Source organism: Seriola dumerili, unplaced genomic scaffold (assembly GCF_002260705.1).
Source record: "Seriola dumerili isolate Sdu_G_001 unplaced genomic scaffold, Sdu_1.0 BDQW01000011.1, whole genome shotgun sequence".
Classification (NCBI taxonomy): Eukaryota; Metazoa; Chordata; class Actinopteri; order Carangiformes; family Carangidae; genus Seriola; species Seriola dumerili.
This window is the reverse complement of record NW_019174266.1, coordinates 527351-550888: the sequence shown is the minus strand read 5'-3', so window position 1 is coordinate 550888 and position 23538 is coordinate 527351. Positions and strand designations below refer to the sequence as shown.

The following is a 23538-nucleotide window of genomic DNA, read 5'->3' as shown; positions in this document are numbered from 1 at the left end:
TGGATTTCAGTTTTCACTTTGATCCAGAGGAAAAAGCAGCAGCTCCACACTGAACAAATAATCTGTTACAGATCAAAGCCCTGCATTCAAGTTAAAGTCTCCGCAAATACCAAAAACAAAAGTACTTGTGCCGCTTTCAGAGTATTATATCAGTATTTACTGTTTATTATTGGATCATTATCATTTTCAAGATGATCAAATGTTTTGTCTGTAAAATCTGCAAAGTAACGTGTAAACATAGCTGTCAGATTAATGTGCAGAGTAAAAAGGATCAATGTAATAATAACTTTATTTATCGCTATATGGGACTTTTCAAACAAAGTGCTGTACAAACATAAAAAAACAAAACAAAGCAATAAAAGACACAGAGAAGAAGTAACGTGTCGATTAGCAGGATGAGAATTACAAATATGTGTGTTAAAACAATAGAGCAGACAAAAGAAAATAAAACCAAAGATAAAAGCACTGACATCAAGAAATAAAAGCTGATTTATACAAGTATGTTTTGAATCATGTTTTAAACTGGGGCCTGATCTCCATAGACAGGACACGCCAAAGTCTGGAGGCTCTAACAGCAAATCCACAGTTTATTCCAGTTTATTAGTATTTTAAAATTGATCCTGAAAGACACAGTAGCCACTGTAAGGAGGCTAAAATGGGACTAATATGACCTTAGTCTACAGCTGCAGTATAATCCTTAGCTGATGAAAACATGAGTGCACAAACTGTTTCTACGAGGAGGTCCGGTTTGAAATATTACACCAAGATTTCTGCTGTATATATCGATGTAGTATAAAGTAACATAGAAACGAAGTACTGAAGTAAAGTACAAATACCTAAAAACTTTTCTTTTTGCCCCCTTCCCTTTTGTTGCAGCTGAAACAGCCTCCAGGTCTGCTCCTGAAACTCTGTCTTCTGCTGCATTCAGTAAAAAAGTTAGCACTGCACCACCAGCTGGACAGGCTGCAGTGACAGTAGCATATAACTACTTGGGCAGGAGCCACAGTTCATCCGACTGCTGCTCCGTCTGCCCTTGCAGCCACCGGGGACTGAACTGCCATACCTGCCTAACAAGGACTTTTATAGAGTGTCGCCCCTGTCCTCTAAGGCGCCACTTCCTTTAGGAAAAAAAAAAAAAATCTCAGCTGAAATACATCATTGTTAGCAATGCATTCTGTCCTTAATGAACGGCAGTCATAAATGATTAATCTTGTATTCAGAGAAGAACACATCATTAGTCATTTTCGGAGCAGTTTGTGTAACGGCTGGTAATTCCTCTTAAAACGAGCGCATCTGTACTGAAAATTGATTTATTAAGTATGGAGCTGAAACCACTGCATCCCTGCCTGCAGCGCATTGATATGCAAATTCCATAAAGACCTTATTTACAGTCGACCTGGAATCAGGTAAGACTTTCAAGTACATGTCAATATTATGGTCCTAAAAATAGCTAATTTGTGCAGCGCCGAGCTAAGAGAAAACAATACTTGAAGCAGCTTTGAAATAAACAGAATCTACCCTGGTGAGCGTCTCATCTCTGTTTCCCACAGCCATAACAAGAGAGGGCCTGCTGTAATTTCACATTAACGTCCACTGGGAATCAATTTGGAAATGATGGACGAGGTGATGGTTTCAGTGCCCAGAATGATTTTCTGGTTCATAACTCTGCGCACGAAATCTCCTATGGGCGCAAAAGCTCAAACAAGCTTTGTATGAAGGCACATATAAAACAGTGCGGAGCCGTACATCTCGCTGACATCACAAATTTAAGTCTCGGGTCATTGGTTTTGAGCTCTGGAAGAGGATCCTCTCGCTTTTTTTTTATCAACACGTCGTAAACGCGGCCATAACAGGACCGACAACATCCACAAACCCACTCAGTCACACCTTGCTCCCCCTCTCTGCAGAGCCTCGCCTCCTCCGCTCCATCTGCTACTGAACCACTTCGTGATCACAGAAACAGATTCCTTTAAGATCATTGTGTCGCATGCAAAAAACACTCGCCGAGGCCCTGAGCGCACTGCATCACCCCCCCACCCCCACCCACCACCACCACCACACACACACACACACACACACACACACACACACACTCCCTCCTTCTATCAGGTCTAAACAAACGCCTCCACAGCACAGCCGAGGACAAGACTTTTGTGTGTTTGGTGTGGTGACGGTGTTGGATGTTTCCGTGTGGAAGGAGGTGGAAGGTTTTGTTCCTTCACCATTTTTATTTCCAGTCTCACTCCATATCTGTTGTTTTATTTCTTTTATTTTGTCTTTAAATATCTCATGTGGTTCAGGATTTTTAAATACTGTTTACTGAGATCATTTACTGTCTCATTTACTGTCTCTTGTTACAGGTTTGGATTTACATTTACAGTTTGTTATTGTTTTGCTTTCAAACATTCTGGCCCTAAAACTACAATCGCCTCCTCACGGTCGTATCCCTCCGCCACTCAGACTAGTTTCAGGTCACATCCGTTTATCCAGAGTCACATAAGATATTAACCATTTGTGTGAAATTGAAGTCTTGAGTAATGGCTAAAAAGTGTTTTCTTTTCATCACTGTGACCTTCGGCCTTTGAACACTAAAATCGAATCAGTTCGTCCTTGAGTTTAAGTGAAGGTTTGTGCCACATGTGAAGGGATTCTCTTGAGGAGTTCTGGAGATATTGCGTTCACAAGGCCAAAATCATGTTTTGTGAGGTCACTGTGACTTTCACCTTTGACCTTTGACCCCCAAAATTTAATCAGTTCATCCTTGAGTCCTCGTCAATGTTTGTGCCAAATTTGAAGAAGTTCCGTCAAGGTGTTACTGAGATCCACGAGAATGGGACGGATGAACGTACAACCCAAAATGGTCATAAGTCTTTGTAGAAAAGACAAGACGCCACTCAGAACCACTTTCTACCTGACCATCAATACAGGTAACCACTCGGTTCACCTGTTAGTATCGATTCACACTCATGGTAACGCCTTGGCGAAACTTCTTCAAATTTGGCACAAACATTCACTGGGACTCAAGGATGAACTGATTAGATTTTGGGGGTCAAAGGTCAAAAGTCAAGGGCGTGGTGACCTCACAAACCCCAGTTTTGGCCTTGTGAACGCAATGTCTCCGTAACACCTTGAGGGAATTTCTTCAAATTTGGTAAAAACGTTCACCTGAACTCAAGGACAAACCGATTAGAATTTTGTGACTTCATTTTAAAGGTCAAAGGTCAAAGGTCAAAGTCACGGTGACCTCATAAAACATGATTTTGGCCTCGTGAACACGATATCTTGAGAACTGCTCAAGGAAATCCCTTCAAACATTCACTTGGACTCGAGGACAAACTGATTAGACTTTGGGGATCATGGGTCAAAGGTCAAGGCCACAGTGACCTCGAAAAAACTTTTTAGCCATTACTCAAGACTTCACACAGCAAACCAAATGGTTAAAAACTGGCACTAGTCTGAGTGGCGGAGGCAGACAACCACGAGGCGTTTGATGTTTAAAAATCGGTGGATTTCTGTTTCATCTCTGACCACACCTTTGCTTTGTTGCACCTGTACGCTCACCCAACAGTGACGCCACAGGGTCGGAGTACACCTGCACAGATTTTGGTGGGTGATAAAACGCTCTTTAAATCAGATTATTTTATATTTGAACACATTTATCGTATCATGATATTTGTCGTTACAGGACAAATATTCATTAAAGATACTGATACTGATTTTAACCATATTACCATTTACTGCAGTTTAGCTGACTGACTTTTTCATGCAGTATTAGGCACTTCGTTCTCAGGGATTCTCAGTCTCACGGAGACAAATGTGCCTGGCTAAAGGAAACCTTCCTGCCCTCCACTGATGCAAAACCTGATTTTCCATCATACTGACAAGGTCACAAGGTTATCATTGCATCATTGACTCTCAGTCTAAAATGTTTCAGACTTCCTCCGATAGTTTGAAATGATGCTTTTTTATTAAATTACACAGAGAACACTAGTTTTTTTTCTCCTTAAATAACAATATAATACTTTTGAATGCAGGGTTTGTCATTTCCCTTTACTTTGCTGTGACGGTGAACAACTGGGTGACTTGTAGATAAATGCATGTTCTGGCTTACTTCACCACATTTTTCACCTCTAAATGTTTGTTTTTCTTTTAAATAAACTGAATTTGTTAAGCTGGATTTCTTCTCTGTGTATGTTTAGATAAGATGCAGAAGGATGCTCTCAACAGACGCGGCCGTGTTGCAGCCCTGGCATCAGTTCAAAGTGCATCCACACTTGTGTTTAATAAGGTGCCCTCCATCCTCACTCCATCACCTCTTATTATTACTGACCTCGCAACTCCCCCTGGTGCTGAGTGAGGTGGATACTCAATGAGGTGCAAGGGGTGAGTGTGCATGATCTGTGTGTGGTGGGTGGAGGATTTCCAACATGTTGAAAAAAAATGTCAGAGGTAAATATCTGAAACACAGAGAGAGACTGTGAAGACGAGCTGTATGTGGAATCAGTGAGTGATATTTGCTCTGTCAGCAGTACTGATTATTTCACAAGTGTAAGCCTCTGCATTGGATTTTTCATTTTGTTTCAGATTTCCTCTCATGAAAAAGAAGCACAGTGACTGTATTAAAACATTTCAGAAGGAGGCTGCACAAGCAACCAAAAATATCCCTACAGGAGTTTTACAACTAGAGATTTAAAGAAACCCCTCAGGGAACGATTAGGATTCCTTAGAGGAATATTGTATCCGTTTTCTGGTCTGGAATAACAGGCTCGTTCTTGTCCTAATTAGAGTTTTTTTGAATCAAACGGACAGGACTGAACGGGCTCCAGCTACTGATGGTTGTTATCGTGTAGCGTTACCTGCAGGAGAGCCAATTATCTGCACAATCAAATTAAATCTAGGAGGTTTCAAAGGCTCAATGAACGAGACCTTTACTGTCCAAACGACCCAAATAAATCTGTGGTGGCAATATGGTGGTTGATCAATAACGGTGACTCGACAGTCACCTCGCCAGGTGCCCAGAAGTCTTTATAAGAGATCGCTGACGTATTATTATCACTCCGCGCCGGCGACAGTCAGAGCTGGAGGCCATATTGTTTTTGGGTTGTCTGTCCGTCTCATTCTCGTGGACACGATATCTCAGAAACTCCTCAAGGGAACTTCCTCAAATTTGGCACAAATGTTCACTAGGACTCAAGGGTGGACTGATTAGATTTTGGGGGTCAAAGGTCAAGGTCACAGTGACCTCACAAAACACTGTTTTGGTCGTGTGAACGGGACATCTCCTTGAGCAACTTTCTGATTAGAATTTGGTCAAGTTCACTTTTTAGCTATTACTCAAGACTTCAATTTCACACAAATTGTTCATATTTTCTCTGACTCTGGATAAACAGGGATGTGCCCTGAAACTAGTCTGAGTGGCGGAGGGATACAACTGCAAGGAGGTGATTCTAGTTTTTGTCGGTTGCAATAAACTGGTCACTAATCCTCAGATTGCTTGTTGAGTAAAGTATAAACGGCCAGAAACCATCTTCCTTTTGTTAAGCATCGTCATTTCCACACTATACCTGTATATAAATAGCAGCTAATGTGGCCACATTAAAGAAAAATCACCACGATATTCATTACACTGGCTTGTCTTGATGTTTTCAATACTCATTACTCAAAAGAAATAATGCATTCTTAATTGCTTTTTCGGTAGTAATGTGTTGTTTGACTCATTAATACCTGAGCACAGTAATTTGTTGTGTTACAGTCTCCAAAGTGGCCACTCCACTTTCTCCTGCTGTCAAAATAAATAAATAAATAAATAAAATAAAATCAGGTTTCTCTCATGTGAAATGTAAAGAACATGGAGCGAACAGTGTCGCTCTGTTTTCTCCAGTGAGAGGATGACCTTTAATTATACACTGTATGAAGTAGCGTACTGATGTTTTAAATTATATGATTCAAATTAAAGAGGGGAGTGTCTGAAACTGCTGTAGTTACACACTGCGCTCATTATATTTTTGTCATTTCTGGGTGACATTTACTGAGGGCACATTGGGCATTGTTGTTTTTTTTTTATCAGGGACCTGATGGAGGAGGAGAGGGACGCTTTTTTTGATATCCTCGTGTATAGATTTAGGAATATTTTATGCTATTATTTCACACCACTTTTTAACAAGGTTTGGTTGAAATCTGCAACAGCTTTGACATTTCTTTACAATATACAACAGAAAAAAAACAGGAAGGTGGAACGAGGATGAGAGGAAAACAAAAAAAGGTTGAGTTAGTGAAGAGTCCTTTTCTTTTTTCTGTATGTGGCCCATAATTAATGGTTGTACAACCCTAATTATGTTAATTTTGTATCATATTTCTGTAACTTTTCTTGTAAAAAAAAAAATACAGTAATCACTTACTGTTTCAAACTACAAGGAAATTATTGACGTTAACATTAAAACAATGGAACATTTCTTTGACGCCACCCTGGCTCGTTTTACAAAGAAACATTAATCTGAATGTAAATTTAATGATTAATAATCTGCATTTTACCATTTTACTGCCGCACTGACACATTAATGACATAAACAAACCTTTAACAGATTAGAAATGATGATTAGTTTTAATTCAGTGATTGTCTAGTGCTAAACAGATCTCTAAATCAGTTCCGGAGGGACGGCAGATCTTACTCCGGTGGTTTGGGATGTGATGGTGGTGGGTGATAACGTTTGGGGATTGGACCTTTAAGGGAGAAACAGAAGAAAAGCTTCACTTTCTTTTGGTTTATAGAATGAATCTTTCTCTACATCAACACTGAGGGGTGTTTTTACGTCTCCCTGCCGGCGACAGTCAGAGCAGCCATATTGTTTTCGGGTTGTAAGTCCCATTATCACGGACACATTAGCTCAGTTACGACTTGACGGAACTTCTTCAAATTTGACACAAACCTTCACTAGGCCTTAACGATGAACTGATTAGAATTTTTGGGGTCAAAGGTCAAAGGCCAAGGTCACAAAACATAATTTTGGCCTTGTGAACGCAACATCTTCAGAACTCCTCGAGGGAATCCCTTCAAATTCGGTACAAACATTCACTTGGACTCAATAATGAACTGATTAGATTTTGGTGTACAAAGGACAAAGGTCAAGGTCAGTGTGACCTCACAAAACACTTTTTAGCCATTGCTCAAGACAACAAATAGTTAATATCTTATACGACTCTGGATAAGCTAACTGTATTTTTCCTGGGTTACAGTGTGAAGGTCAGTGACACTTGTGGATTTGATGTCATTCATGTCTAAGAAGTGAAACGTTGCTTTGTGTTTTTACTGCTGAGGATGTCCAAACAAACTCCCACTAAGGTAGACACTGAAGTTGCTCTGCATTGTTCTGTCACAGCCGATTACTTGTCTGTAATCTGCAGCGTCGACAAAAATGAAGTGGTTTTCTCTCCGATCTCTATCGACTGAACTGTTGTGGGACACGATAAAAGGATAACGGACTACGTAAATGAATTCACTTCTAAACCGGGGCGGTATTCTCTTTTAAGTGCTGCTTTTACTTAATTAAATATCAAAGTAATGGCAGAAACAATGGATATTAATGATGTTTGGTTTTCCTGTTTACTCACAGGGGAAATTAGACGTAGTATCGCAGCTGAAGCGCAGAGCTAAACGTCTATTTGAGGGTTGTCAAAGAAATATTTAATAATTAAGGCTGCAGCTAACGATTATGTTCATTATTGATCAATCAATCGTTTAGTCTGTTAAATTTCGCAAGAGAGAAAAAGAAATATCAATCCCACTTCCAAGGTGACAGCTTCAAATATCTTGTTAGAGAAGATATTCAGTTTACTGTAAAATAAAACTGGGAATCTTAATCTTTGAGAGACAAGAAAACAGCTTTTATTTTAGTAATTTTTGCTTGATTGATCATGAATTGATGGTAAAAAACTGTATTTAGGTGCAGAGACATTGTGGAGAAATTATATCTAGGAGTTAAATTCACACATTTTGGATGTAAACTCTTATTTGTGACTCACACCTGTGCAGGCTCAGGTGAAATCTTTCCATTTCTGGTCACGTGGGGATTAAAATGACCGAAAATAACTAAGGATTTCTGACAGGAATAGTTTCTAAAAGGTAAAACAGCCAGTGTTTTGGTGGGTGGGATGATTTTATCTGAAAATTGTAAACACACCACGTTGCTTCAGGAATGAATGGAGAGCAATGCATTAGTTTTTTTTTTGGGGTGGTGGGTGGGTGGGTGGGGGTGGGGGTGTAAGGACACCGGTTGCCACCCCAGCAGTGATGATGAAGGGCAGAGGAGGCTCGGGCTGAGAGACTGCAGCACGGTGCGCAGTGACCGGCTGCATCCACTGGGGGAGGACCGAGCACCGCCTGCACGCGCTGCAGTACATGAATGACTTTCTCACCGAGGCTCTCCATCATCACACACACACAATGGGAGGGATACAGGAATATAGGTAGGGCTACAGCGGCAGACAGACAGATGTGTGATGCTCAGACTCAACCATGGGGCCATTTCCCTTCGCCTGCGTGAAGGTAAACTTTTACCCCCCCTCGCATCTTTTCGCCGTGACCGTGCGGAGCTGTCATTGATGCCAACTCGCTGCTCGCACACCTGCTTCTTCTTCTTCTTCTTCTTTTTTTCCCTCCCTTAAATAATTATTGCTGCCGAAACACCGGGAGCGATGCAGCACAAACGGGGGCTGAAGTGGCGATAGATCCTGTTGAATTGAGACAAGACGTCGAGACGCAGCCAAAAAAGTGTCCTCCTCAGAGTGCGTCAGACCGCGGATGTATGTAGTGGATGTTATGGTCGCTGGTTGGATACGACGAGGGATTTGTGATATTACCCCCCAAAAATCAAGTGGGGAATTTGGAGGAAGAACTGCATCCTCACCTACCCTACCTCCTCCTCCTCCTCTTCATCCTCCTCCTCCTCCTCCTCCTCCTTCTCCTCCAGCAGATTTGTTTGTAGGGGGGCTGAGGCGATTTCGTTTGGCCCCTTTTCACATGTAAGTATGAATGTCAGAATGAAGGGAGGCGATTTTAATGAGCTGAAAATTCGTGCGTAATGTCTGTGCGAGACATAAATGTCTCCCCTGCATTCATTCCCAACAGCATAGCTTCATAATAACTCAATTATAATGACAATAATGGCAATAATAATATGCCAATTAAGTTTCAGCGCCTCATATTGTAACAGATGCGTAGAATCCTGGACTGTGCAGTCGCCAAAACAACGGACATGAATATGAATTCATTTATTTTCTGCTGTTTCCTCTTCTCTCTCTCTCTCTCTCTCTCTCTCAGCTCCAGAGCGACACAAGGATAAAGTCTTTCACATCCACCGGAGCTCCATAATAATATAACAGCAAAGATCCAGCTTCTTCTTCTTCTTCTTTTTAATCTCATCACATAAAATGGCAACCATGAGTGACCACGGAGGATCAGAAGACGCATTTGGGCACCAGCCCTGGTCGTGGAGAAATTAACCACCTGATGGGCACCGGAGGAACCGCGGGGAGACTGTTTTGGTGTCGCTTGTTGACTTGGTGATTTATGATGCTGAACAAATAAAAGGGCGCTGCAAGTTTGACACAGAGCGTCTGCGTAACAGGCGATGCCGCCGGCCCTCACATCTTTGGGTTATGGTAATGATGTCATAAGAGGCCTGAGCCGACACGGGAGGATAGGCTGATCAATATCTCCTATCATGTAAGTAGCCACATGGACTGCACGCAACATGGACCTAATTGAGGTTCGTTTGTTTTTCTGACATTCTCATATTCACAACTGATTGGTCGAAGCGGTTCATGTCTCATTTCCTCTGCGCGCTCCGAGCTGCAACTTTTATTCTCTGGCCCGCGTCCACGTCGCCCTGAGGCGGCCGCCGTAGCCCTCACGGACCGAACCGCTCATTGACTTAAGATGGAGTTTGCCATGGTGGGCGCGGATGGCGGGTGCAATAGTCACCTGCCTTACGGATATGCCCAAGCTCGCGCACGGGAGAGGGAGCGCGAGAGGGAGCGCCAGGCTGCACAGTCTAGAGCGGCGGCTGCAGCGGCCGCTGCCGAAGGTGGATCCGGTGCGGAGGGAGGAGGAGGCGGCGGCGGCAGCGGCGGCGGTGGCGGTGGCGGCGGCGTAGGGGGGTCCACCTCCACCTCCACCTCCACCTCCTCCTCGAGCGCTCATCTCCTTAACAACCGCCAGCATCAGTCTCGCGCCGCCTCCTCCACGAACGCCAACATCAGCAGCGGCGGTACCGCCTCGCGCCCCTCCTCCTCCTCCTCCTCCTCCACCTCCTCGCAGCCGCCACAGCACCAGCAGGAGCCCGAGCAGCAGCAGAGAGTTCTCAGAGAGCGGAAAAAGCAGCGCGGCGTCGGACGGTGGAGACGCAGCCGGACGACTCTCGGCGGGGATCTGCGCCACTCGGAGCTGGCACTGCTCGGATCCGAGGAGGACATCATGATAGAGGAGGAAGAGGCCGAGGGAGCCGAGGAAGAGGAGGAGGAGGAGGGGGAGCGGGGAAGCAAGAGGTCGAGCTTTCTGTGTAACATGGATGATGAAGAGGAGACGGTGTCGATCACTGACCGGCGCCCTCAGTCCGGATACGAGAACGTTTACAGCGAGTGCGGCTGCTGCGAGAGAGTCGTCATCAACGTGTCGGGGCTGAAGTTTGAAACTCAGCTCAAGACTCTCACTCAGTTCCCGGACACTCTCCTGGGGGACCCCGACAAGCGAATCAGGTACTTCGACCCGCTGAGGAACGAATACTTCTTCGACCGGAACCGACCGAGTTTTGACGCCATTCTTTACTACTACCAGTCAGGGGGGCGGTTGAAAAGACCAGTCAACGTCCCCTTTGACATCTTCTCCGAGGAGGTGAAGTTTTATGAACTCGGGGAGGAGGCGATACTGAAGTTTCGGGAGGATGAGGGTTTTGTGAAAGAGGAGGAAAAGCCTCTGCCGGAGGACGAGTTCAAGCGCCAAATCTGGCTCCTGTTCGAGTATCCGGAGAGCTCGAGCCCGGCCAGGGGGATAGCAGTGGTGTCCGTCCTGGTTATTGTCATTTCTATTGTCATTTTCTGCCTGGAGACGCTGCCGGAGTTCAGGGATGAAAAAGAGTATCTACAGCCACGACACAACTCCTCTCAACCTGACCACGGATTTACTCCTTTCAACGACCCGTTTTTCATCGTGGAGACGGTTTGCATCATCTGGTTCTCCTTTGAGATTATAGTCCGCTTCTTCGCGAGTCCCAGCAAACCCGCTTTCTTTAAAAACATTATGAACTCAATAGACATTGTTTCCATTTTGCCTTATTTCATAACTCTCGGCACGGACCTGGCGCAGCACCAAGGCAACGGGCAGCAGGCGATGAGCTTCGCCATCCTGAGAATAATCCGCCTGGTCCGGGTGTTCCGCATCTTCAAGCTGTCCAGACACTCCAAGGGGCTGCAGATCCTGGGTCATACCCTGCGCGCCAGCATGAGGGAGCTGGCCCTCCTCATTTTCTTCCTGGTCATCGGTGTCATCCTGTTCTCCAGCGCGGTGTACTTTGCCGAGGCGGACGAGCCCACCTCTCAGTTCACGAGCATCCCCGACGCGTTCTGGTGGGCCGTGGTGACCATGACCACGGTGGGCTACGGCGACATGAAGCCCATCACTGTCGGCGGGAAGATCGTGGGCTCCCTGTGCGCGATCGCCGGCGTGTTAACCATCGCGCTCCCGGTGCCGGTCATAGTGTCCAACTTCAACTACTTCTACCACAGGGAGACCGACAACGAGGACCAGCCGCCGGTGGTGGAGAGCATGCCCCCGGGCTGCCCTTACTTCCCGGACTTTCTAAGGAAATTCAAAGGCTCGCCCTCTGGGTCCTCGCTGGGTGACAAAGCGGAGTATATGGAGATGGAGGAGGGGGTCACTGAGTCGCTCTGCGGTCTGGACAAAAGCCCCAGTAAAGGAAACGGCACAGACATAAGCAGAAAAAACAGTACTAACTCAAAATCCATTCAGACTGACGTGTGATTACAAGTAGAGTTTCCCTTTTTTCTTTCTGTTTGAAGAAGAATATTCCCTATTAAGACACTGTACGCCCAACAGCAGGTGGTCCCCATGACACACGTTTTACGCACGTCTCAGAGCCCCCCCCCTCCTCCCAACACACACACACCCAGAGACACACACACACAGAGAGACACACACACACACACAAGTCACCAATTGGCAAATGTTCATTCTCTCCATCTCAGAGTAGTTTATCCCAAATCCTCTCCTTTAGAAACAATTATGGGTTTATTAATGAGTTCATCCGACCTGCGCGGGCTTCCGAATCTGACATCAAATCCAAATTGAAGAGAAGACAGCCTATGCATTCGCACTTTATGAGTTTCATCTGTCAATAACAGAACAGATAGGGGATGATCGGTTTTTGTTTGTTTTTTTGCTGTTATGCAATAAAGTTAAAAAAAAATTGTTTGCACTAATGTAGAATTTGCGCTGGGTTTGGGCAGATTTTTATTTCAGAGACAAAAACTGTAGGCCATGCAAGTGGCAATAATTTAGTAATCCTCTGACCACTTAGCTGAAGAATGTTTGAGCAACTTTCACCCAGAGAGCAAAGTAAGGATATTTATAACCCCTCTCATTCGCTGCCACTGACAATTGGAGTCCAATACAGAAAAAAGTTTTGTTATTGTTCCAACACTTAATATTAACAAAACGCTCATTAAGCATTTAGCATCAAATAAACCAGGGCTAGAATTATTTTTATGACATCTACACGAGTATGCTTTTCCACAACAGGCCTTGTGTCGTCGACCCACCATGAGAGCTAAGCACATGAATCACCAGATTTAAAAAAAATAAAAATAAAAAAATGGCTGGAGGAATGACTTGCCCCGCCAGGTTTTTGTAACAGGACAGGGCTCGGAGCCTTGGCGACAAACAGTTTCCCCAGTTTCATTTAAAACCACCTCAAAAATGACAATATCCCTTTACACGGACGCAGATGGAAAGCTATAGCAAAAATGACTCTGTTGTGGAAACTCCTCGGAGGGGGAGTGTGCGAGCAACTTCCTCTCCTGTCCGCTGGACTTCGTGCACAAAATTTTTTTTTTCTCAAGAGGACTATGATTATCTCCGAGCTCAGAGGATCTCCGGGGTGTGGATGTCTTCCAAGGTACGTGGCCTGCAGCTCGCGTGTGACAGTGATGATGAAAACAAAAGAATATCTGAAAGATGGGTAACACATGCAGCACGCACTGTTCTGTGTCTTTATAATACTTCACCTATAACCTTCATCCTCAGCCCTCAGTTCTTCCCCTTGATCAAACAATGACGCACACGATTACGCGTGCGTAAAAGCGCATAAAATACATGTGGTCAGGTGATGATTATGCTGCATATCCATCGACATTAAAAACGCCCTCTCATTCACAATGGCTGTGATGATGTCATCTGCCGTGACATCAGGTCAGCCTGCTGAGAGTTTATGACAAAGGTTTCTGGATTCTGCGGCTCATTAATAGACTGTGTGGAGAGTTTACAAAAGCAGCTTGAGAACAGCAGCTATTTTATTTAACTCTGGAAATGTGCTTTGCCTGTTTGGTTGGACGGTGTATTCACAGCAAGAGAGAAGTGATTTTAGTCCAGAGCTGCCTTGTTTTCATCTCTGCTGTCTCACCTTCCAAAGCCAGTGTAGCATGAGGACATTGTGACACAGGCACATGGACTGAATCATTACTTTTATCATGCACAGTTGCATTAATCTTTACATGTTGTTTTTCCAGATATGGCAAAACTTTAGTTCTTGTTTTTGTGTTACTTGAACTGGATGTTTGAGCTTCACTGTGCTGGAGACAGTTTCTCTGTGCTCACCTTAAACCTCAGTTAAAGACGTGTGGCCATCACAACATAAAGACACCTGTGCTGCCGTGTACGATTTACACGAGTTTGAATCCTCAGGTGCACAAACAGTGAGAATACTTTACAGTAAAGTACAGCAAGAGGCTTCTTGAGGCCTGAAGTTGCATATTGCACGTTTATAGACTCAATGAGGCAGGATTAGTTGTAATTTAAAGAAATTCAAACAGATAAACTGAACTTTTTTTGAGCGAAAAACCGAACTACATGCAAATTATTATTAAAAGCAGAGTATTTTTATCTCTGGATGGGTATTTAAGGTCAAGGTGTCCAGATGTGCAGATGGGGTCTAAGATACAACAGGTTTATATTCTAAATAAATAAACAATACAGTAAGAAATAAGAACATTTGTTAGATGTGTGTTAAACATCTCTATATAAAGCTGCTGTCATGAGAGTTTTTGGGCTTAAAAACTTTTGGAAAAAGTTGAGGAAACATTCAAATTGTTGTGGAGTTTTGAGCATTAGTAACAGCATCACAGCTCCATTTAAAAGTTTCCAACTTTTGTCACAATCTACAGACATTTGCATTAATACAGTAAATCCATGCTCACTTCATCAGCGCTTCTCAGCGTCCCCCAGCACATAATCACTGCATCAGCATATAATAATTTATTGCTCTGTGTGTTTGTATCCTCAGAGGAACTATTCATACAAGATACTTTCAACACCTGCACCCACAACCCCACACACACACATACACACACACACACACGGCACTGTCCTGGCACGGCGCCATCTCCTCTTGATACCTCACACTTTAGCACTTACATAATATGGCTTATGGCAAGAGGCGGAATCCAAAACATTTTTTTAAGCAAAGTGTGTGGGTCAGGCATATTCTTAGGCCTGTAGCTGCTGAGCCGACTGTGAAAACAGCCCGTATCATCCTGAGCCACAGAACACAGCTGAATACTTCTCACCGTTCACGGCGACCTGTTGTCACGTGCACGCCGGAGTCTTTGTAGTGCAGATTTAGACCATATGGCCGGGCCACGTGACAAAGTGAGAGTTATTTATGGTTATTCCTCAAAAGGTATCCCATGCTTGTCAAAGGACGTAGAGGAGACGTGGAAAGAAAGTGAGTGTGTGCGGTAGATGGTGTCTGACCTGGTTGTGTAACAACAGGAAGTAGAAATGAGCAGAAAGTTACTCACCTGTTTGATCCATCAGTGAATAGTTTGAGTCACTGACCTGCAGGTTTTAGCTTCTCTGCTGTGTTTGCTGCTCTGCTCCGTTCCAGTCCAGTAATACAGGACGACTTCTTCTTCTTCTTCTTCTTCTTCTTCTGGTCAGAAAAAATAAACAGTTTCACATGATATTTCAATATTCAGATCTTATATGGATTAATGCTCATTGATAAATGTTTGTCACAACGATCCATTCCAGTGCTCAGTGTAAAACAATAGTAAACTGCAGTGATTCAGATTTTCTTGTAGAATGAACTCTAGTGGTTTTATTTTTATTAGAGCCAAAGCCGGATTATCAAACGTGGGCAAATGCCCAGTGGCAATTACTTTGTTGTACTTTAATTAATTACAAATTTGGTTGCTAATATAATGCAACTCTAAAGCACAATTAAAAAGTGAAAATGTAAGCACCTGAAGGTGGCTCCTGCATTTATCTTAATGCTGTTACAGAGTAATTAACACAGAGTCACATAGAAAACTAGAATCACCTCCTCGCGGTCGGATCCCTCCGCCACTCAGACTAGTCCCAGCTTAGATCCCCGTTTATCCAGAGTCAGAAAACACTAAACATTTGTGTGAAATTTGGTCATAATTGCTGTGAAGTCTTGAGCAATGGCTAAAAGCTGTTTTTTCTGAGGTCGCCGTGACCTTTGACCTTTGGCCACCAAAATATAATTGAGAGAATATGTGTGTGTGTGTGTGTGTATAGTCAGTGTGTTACCTGCAGCAGATTCAGATCAGTGCGCTGCCAGGTAGGAGAGGCGTCCAGGAACATGTGTTGCTGTGGGCGGGGCCACCAGAAACAACATGTTTTAGACACAATCCGATATCTGTTTAAATGAAGCTTCATGTAGAATATTTCCAGCTTTTATCTCTTTGTCAAAACAGCACTTTCCTTTTGCACTACATTTCTCTCAACTGCTGGACTACTGTATTCCTACGCACAAGCGCACCTACTCCACTGTATCACGCCGCAGCCGCAGGTCAGCTGAGTGAATCAGAGAGAGCTGAGCTTCACTTTGTTCTGATGGGAAGATAAACCGCTGGAAATATTCTACATGAAGCGTACATTTAAACAGGTATCGGATTGTTTCGGTGGGCGTTTGTCTAAAACACAATCTACTGCAGGTGACACATCGACTCTTCATGACTAGCTCACAGAACCCCACGTCAAATAACCCGAACTGCCCCTTTAACTGCGTCGCTCTCAGCTGGAGCTTTGATTAAGGGCCTCTCATTAGTTTGTAATTTACGCTTGATTGACAATGTTCAAACATACGTTTGGAGGAATGTATCATGGAAACACATTCCCTAAAATACCAACATATTAATAAAAGTTGAATTAATTTAGAAAAGAGGATATTTCACTACATCGTGTTGAGTTTTACAGAGGTGTATGTACCTGTACAGAACGATCAGGCTATCTGCTTCTTACTCATGTGTTATTGACTTAGGCTCCTCACAGTCCACACTGTACACTTGATGTCTCAGTTGACTCTTCCAGATTGAAACAACCTGCTCTGCATAACAGCAGCAGAACTGTGCTGACGACCGAAGGTCAAAGTCACGGCTGACCCCGCTGACAAATGGCTCATTTAGCTGCTCAGAAAATGACTGCGAGCTGCAGCCTGAGACACCCATCCATCTTTTCACATCCACTTCTAACTGTTCAGGGTCGCGGGGGGGGGGCTGGAGCCCTATTCCCAGCATGCACTGGGCAACATAAAGCTAACATAAAGACTGACCTGCATGAAGCACAAACAGAGTATAGGACGACCTTACAATATACTTTTACGACTATGACATAACATCAACTGCTGTACGCCTTAAAACTAATGCAGGCTATTACAAAAACCTGCAATAAATCCTTCCTCCATGAAGATTATATGTTCAATTTTAGTTCAGACTAACTTTAATCATCTTTGTTTTCATTTCGACGTCTGCAGTTCAGTGTAATTTTCAGTGTTACACAATAACAAAAACTGAAAACTGAACATTACAACCTTCTTGAAGAAAGACAAGCTTATTTAATTAGATATATTAAATATTTTTGTGTTAGTTTAAGATTGGTGTAGTCAATAAAACAGGAAACTTAATGATTCAACTGTGAGATAAACCAGTTTATTTCACTGTTGATCCTCCTGCCCAAGTTTTAAGGCACTTTCTTTTTTAGACAGTCTCTCTTTTTTTAGCACATTAAAGGCTGAAAACATCTTGTAAGCAACTGGAGAGCACAGCGTATTTACTGCTAGAACATAACACATGCAGCAGCGACCGACACTGGTTATGAATATGGTGTCGGAAGTGATGAAGAGTATTAAAGTGGGCATTGATGGTGGGATTTACTAGCAGGTTGTTAATGGTAATAACGGTGCATTGTGGGAAGACTCAGCTTTTTCACATTAGACCTTGAATGTAAACGTAAATCTTTAAGCGTGTTCACACCAACAGGTGGCGGATTAGATCTCTGCTCCAGCTGGAGGTGGGTGGAGCTATGCCCTCCTTTGTACCTGAAGCCACAGGTGTACAGGAGGGCACGCAATGACGACACTAGTTGTGTTTACTGATCTTATTTTGAACTGTGAGTTGTTTACGTCCACGTTCGCCGGCTTGCAGCCCTCTTCCTTTTGCTGCTACTATTCTTGCCACATCACCACGACCACCACGTGCCGAGCGCTGGAATAGTGTGAAACCATTGGCACGACTGAGTATTAAGTCACCGGCATGTGTGTGTGTGTGTGTGTGTGTGGCGGAGAGAAGCAAAACAAGGACCCAAGCATGAAAACATTGCTCCACAGTGGTCAGACATCTCTGCAGGGAACCTCTAATGTGACACCGACCACCACTAAGTGTCCTAACAGACCCACTACTGCTGCTAGCAGCGAGAGCTGCTGAATAATTACTTGAATTGTTTAATCAATTCACAGGAAATTTAACAGCTCTTCACTAATTCTGCTGTTTTCCATGTTTTTCCTAAGGGATTGCACGATGGCTGTAACTCCTGTCATGTGTATTCGCTCAATGTTTACTAGTGTTATTTAAGGTGTAAATCAATGTACAGGTGCTCAGACTCAGTCCTGAGTGTAGCTCCAATCATTCATATAGAAAGTTTAACCTTTGTATCGTGTGTAAAAACAAATACATGGTTAAATGTTAAACAGTTTCTCCACTGATCCAACTGTAACGATTATGTGGGAAAATCATTAATCAAGCATAATTACACAGACTGGAACAACAACATAATAATAACAATGTAATAATAATAATAATAATGATAATAACAGCTGCTTGTGTGAGAAAAAGAATCTTGAAAGGGATTGTTTTAAGTAATTACTGTAAATAATGAATTCATAGATGAGCCGTCATGCCTGGGTGATAGAAATCTTTTCCGTGGAAGTAACCGAGGCAACACGAAAAGAAAACAACAACAAAAAAAAAGAAAAAACAGAGTGGAATTTCATGAGGCTGGAATGTCCTGCCAATGCATTAATCAGGCCTGATAAAGGCCTGTCAGCTCGCCGCGCTGCCAACACACACAGCAGACGATCCTGGCTGTTGTCATCCTGCGAGTATTTATGATAATTGTTGTCCCGTTTTAAAAAATGAGCCGGCCCGAGCTACCTTCTTATAAAAATCATTAACGGCGGTTCAAAGAGGACGGGGCGGATTCATCAACTTTGACTCGAGATGAGTGGAGTTGACGCGGGTTATTGCTGAGCTGAGAGACACACAGAGGAGTGAGGTCAAGATAACAGGCTGTCAACCAGGTGAGAAATAACATCACCAGGTCCTGTCACTAAACCCCGCCCCTAAACAAAGATCGTCCAATAATAGCTTAGAAAACTTAACTGTTAAAAGTTTTCACACCAAAATACTTTGTCTTTTGTTAACAGCAGAAGTTTCTATAATATATATATATTCAAGATGAACTTATATTGTTTGTCTTACTGCAGTGTGAAATGGCTGCCATGACATCATTTTGAAAATAAATAAATAGTTAATAACCTAAAAAGACAATTACAACAAAAACTAAAGTGAAAAGATGAAGTACATTTTGGCAGACTTCATAATCCTGTTTTTAATTCTTATATTTTGCACATATATAATTAATCTTTAAACTGACGTAACTTATTAACACAATAGCCACTTAACCTTATTGAAAATTCAACACATTTATAACAGTAGAATATAATAAAATAACTCTTTTCTGTTGTTTGGTTTTGGGATTTCTTTCATCAGAACTTCAAAAAGCAACACAAAACTACCCATTACTTCCAAGGCTAAAGAGCACATCATTAACTAACTGCATTACATCATCAACTAACTGCATTACATCATCAACTAACTGCATTACATCATTAGTGTGTGGCGTTTAGCAAACATTAGGAACTGTACACTCGGGGAACGTTACCTGAAATGACGTAACACATTGGTTTGTTTTCACCCTGAAGCCAGTTTAAGACGTTTTCCTCATCATATTGATAAAGCCAGGATTAACTAGCTCTACATAGCAACACGAGAACAATGTTGTTTATTTATTTATTTCATCAGTCTTCTGTGTGGATCATCTCCTGGAGAGGATGCAGAGTCTTTTCCTGGGATCTGTCTGTAACAATCAACTGTGTAAAACCTCTTTTAAAAAGATTCTCACTTTAAAACGACTCATTAAAACGTCACAGACTCATGGAGCTAATATTACCTTAATTAGCTCAAATAAGATAACGAACGTGCTAATGTTTTCCAGCGTCCGAGATCAAGGTTGGATTTTTTCTTTTTTTTAAAAAGGCACCTTTATGGTTATAGACAGATATTCAGACAACTTGCCCTTTCGTTGACCAATTAACTGATCCACCTTAACATCTTTAATTGCCTGGGGCCATCTTGTACTTGACAAAGACCGTTTGTCACCTCCAGTTTTCCATGTAAACACAGTGTTTAATAAAGCACACTTGGGATTACAGCTCTGGTGTAAGCTTAAACCAGCTCGTGGTTTCCATGTAGCAGTTACATAATGTCCCCCTATTGATGGAGAGCAACCTGAGTCTTTGCACCCGCCACTGTTTCCCTCCTTCTTTCTAATTGGCTGCATTAATCTGTCTGCTTCCCCGGCTTTATTATGTTACTCCATTCTAGACGTGTAGATTGTATTGCTAATTACACGCGTGTCTCCGTGTTGGGTTTCTCTTTGTTTATGCTAAAAAAAAAAAACAAAACAAAACAAAAAAAGAAAACAGTTAATGTCAAATGTTTAAAAGGAAAAAATGCTGATTTGGTTTCAGAGATTCCAAAACGATGGGAAATATAACGATCATTTACAAATCAATATCCAGAATATGATAAGGTATCCTGTTCTGTGGGTTTACCTCGCAGAGGTGTGTGTGGTCAAAACGTTGATTAAGTTTGCTGTCACACACAGACAATCTGGGGCAACAGAGGATTACAGATTTGTTATGGCATTGGGAAAGGTAAGCATTTCAAAGATTTGTCATATCACGTCGAGGGTTTTTTTTTTTTTTCCCACCCATCATTTTTCAGTGTGCTTCCTAAAATCCCACAGCGCTGCAGCTTTTTATGAACAAGCTTGAGATTTGATTAAATGGAGCAGCTGCTCAACCATAAAAAAGTTTTCTCTCTCCCGCTCCCCGTGAAGACGAGCTGGTGAGCGACGGACGAGCTTCCTGCTGGTCCTGTAAACTTTTGAGGGGCCGCAGATGCTGATCATCAGCTGCGGGAATCAAGATACACACACACACACACACACACTCACACACACATATGCACACGCACACACATCAGTACGTGTCTGCAAAATCACTGGAGGGTAAAGTCGATAGACATGCATGAGTTATCTATTGTAAAATGCAATCTGGATGGAGAGCAGGAATACTATCAGTGAATCAGCTGCCACAAATTAACATGAATTTTATCATTTAACCCAGTCTTGAATAAGAAGAATAAAAAAGGGTTTAAAAAAAGAGGATTAGGATGAGCTTCCTTGACTGTGACGTTGGTCACTGCAGGTGATTCGCAGCTCGGAGAAAAGCAGATCATGTTTGTGGATAACACTTTGTCACTGTGAGGTGTTAAGAGTATGTAAAATGAAAAAGTAGGGCTGCACCCGACCGAAGATTTTCCTTGCCCACTGGTAGTCGTTAGTTCAAGCCATTCGTTGACTAGTCGTCACAGGTTTATGATGTTAATTAATTTAATCAGTTAAATATATATATTTCAGAAAATGGTTTTCACTCCAGGGTTGTTAACGACATCGGGAAAAGCAGTAACGATCCTGAATGTGTCGCTACAACCGGCAAGAAGAACGTCACAGTTAGCGCCATGCTAAGTGGCTAACATTAGCTGAGGTGAGCCTGAGGTGGATGAATGACAGGTGAATGTTTGCATGTCATCTTCATCTTAATTGTGTTATTGCAATAAAATATACTGTATTATTTTATTGCTAAAAATACCCAGTTAGGTGAACCCAAGATGCTTGTTTACGTTTCTATCTAAAAACCAGCGGTGAATGATTTTTGACTGAACGACTGAACGTTTGTTCGACTATTAGAGGGCAGCTTTTGTCAGATGTTTAAATACAATTAAGATGTTTAAAATGGTGAAATCTGAACCGCATACCTCAGTCTGATCAGATATGAGAGAACAAACAAACCTCAGACATAAATTATAATAAATGTGACTATAAATGAGCAACTCATCAGGTTCGTTTGATGCACACGTATCAATCATAGTCGGCTGTAATCACTGACATGCACTACATGGAAGATAAACAGTGGAGTTACACAAACTTAAATGATGTTTATAAAAGGAGTCCATTAGAGTCGTATCAGCTGGTCAAATCAATGATTCAACTAGTTTGTAATATATCAAACTTAATGTTTTATGACCAAGACTTTGGCCTTTGGATACATAAACATATAATAAAAATAATAATTTAATCATTCTTTTGTTTTTCTCAAACCTCAACAGTCAGCACAGTGTGTTTTCCTTGACGTAATTATTATTGATTCGTTTGATTTCACTCTTTGTTTTCATAATTTCTCATCGGCTCAACTGCAATTAAAAGCCGACCACGTGCTGATAAAACAGTTTTTTCCGAGAAGACCTCGAGCGACTCGTGATCGCATCAGACAACAGACAAACTCTCCTGTCTGTACACCAAGGGCTCGTGTAGGACAGACCAAACCTGATGACGTGGAGATGGTGACACTAATGTGCCGTCCTCGCCCCCAACACTGTACAACATTAGTCTGAATGTGACGTGACACTTGTGCAGTTACTAATTTTTTTTTTTTTTTTGCAAGGCACGTTTGAATTTCAGTCCCTCTGTGCCATTTTAAAACAGAAGAGAGAGGACGGTCGCTGTGCACAAGCTCAACGAAGACTTTACAGCTTTTCTCAATCAAAAAAAAAATTAAAAATCTGCTGAAATACGCCACCCAAATACCAGGAGAAAGCTTTACAGAGGCTCTGACTAATGATCAGTCAAATTATGTACATTATTCATGTAGACCTGCTATATTAGGCTACAGCACATCTCATGCAGCCTTAACTCCAGCAAAATAACATCATACAACAGATTTTCATTCCTGTGAACATTTTTTTTTTTTTTTAAAACTGAGTCTAGCGGACCTTTTCAAATCTAATTTAATGATAAGGAATATGATTGAGTAAAATGAAAGGCCCATTAATGAATGCTGTTTGTATCGGTTCAAATGATGTGTATTTACTAAAGCTGCAGAGAAGTATGACCATGTCTGTGCAGCTTTCTGCTTCTTGTTTTGGTTGGATAGGCTGCGATTTGACTACATGGTTCCACTGCTTTCATCAACCCCATTTATAATAATAATAATAATAATCATAATAATCTTTATTTATAGAGCGCTTTTATAAACCCACATTACACAAGGCAGCAAAAATGAAATGACGGAGGTCATATAAGGCAACAATTAAAACACGCAAATCAGAAACACAATTAAAGTGTCTTAGTATTAGAAGACCAAAGGACGTCAGATATCAGTAAAAATCAAGCGTCAAAAATGAATCCAACGCTTAAGAACCAACACCTGCAGTTCCTCTAATGACCACTAGAGTCTGGCTCCAACAGTGAGTCAGTCCCCATAGACTCCCATGTTAAAATGTCCAACTTTACAGCAGAAATAAACATGTTTACAGCCTGGTACAAAAACTGTTTTGGTCTCTAGAGCTGATTTCCTCCTTCATGACACCTGTTTATATAACTCATCTGTTTACATTTTATTATGGACTACAGTTATGGAGGATTGAGGGCGTGGCCACAAACCGGCGTGCACTAGTCTCGGCTCCACACACGCCCCTCCTCTTTGTCTGTTTTTGGATTAGCTGGGAGTGAGGGGGCGGAGTCAGGCACTGCCAAGATTGCGACGG

At 42.4% G+C, this 23538-nt stretch overlaps 1 protein-coding gene across 2 annotated transcripts; it reads left to right on the top strand.

The window, feature by feature from the left end:
- The first annotated feature begins 9934 nt into the window (after positions 1-9934).
- Positions 9935-12034, top strand: kcna4 (potassium voltage-gated channel subfamily A member 4). Of its 2 annotated transcripts, XM_022748906.1 has the most exons (2): positions 9935-10122; positions 10204-12034. In XM_022748906.1, the coding sequence occupies exons 1-2, from the start codon at positions 9935-9937 to the stop codon at positions 12032-12034; spliced, it is 2019 nt and encodes a 672-aa protein (XP_022604627.1). The 2 variants fall into 2 exon arrangements, with proteins under 2 accessions (XP_022604627.1, XP_022604617.1); XM_022748896.1 differs by having other exon boundaries at positions 9935-12034.
- Positions 12035-23538: the final 11504 nt, after the last annotated feature.

Bases quoted from the DNA above. Each gene is read 5' to 3' on its own strand.
- kcna4 (XM_022748896.1), top strand. From the start codon at position 9,935: ATGGAGTTTGCCATGGTGGGCGCGGATGGCGGGTGCAATAGTCACCTG.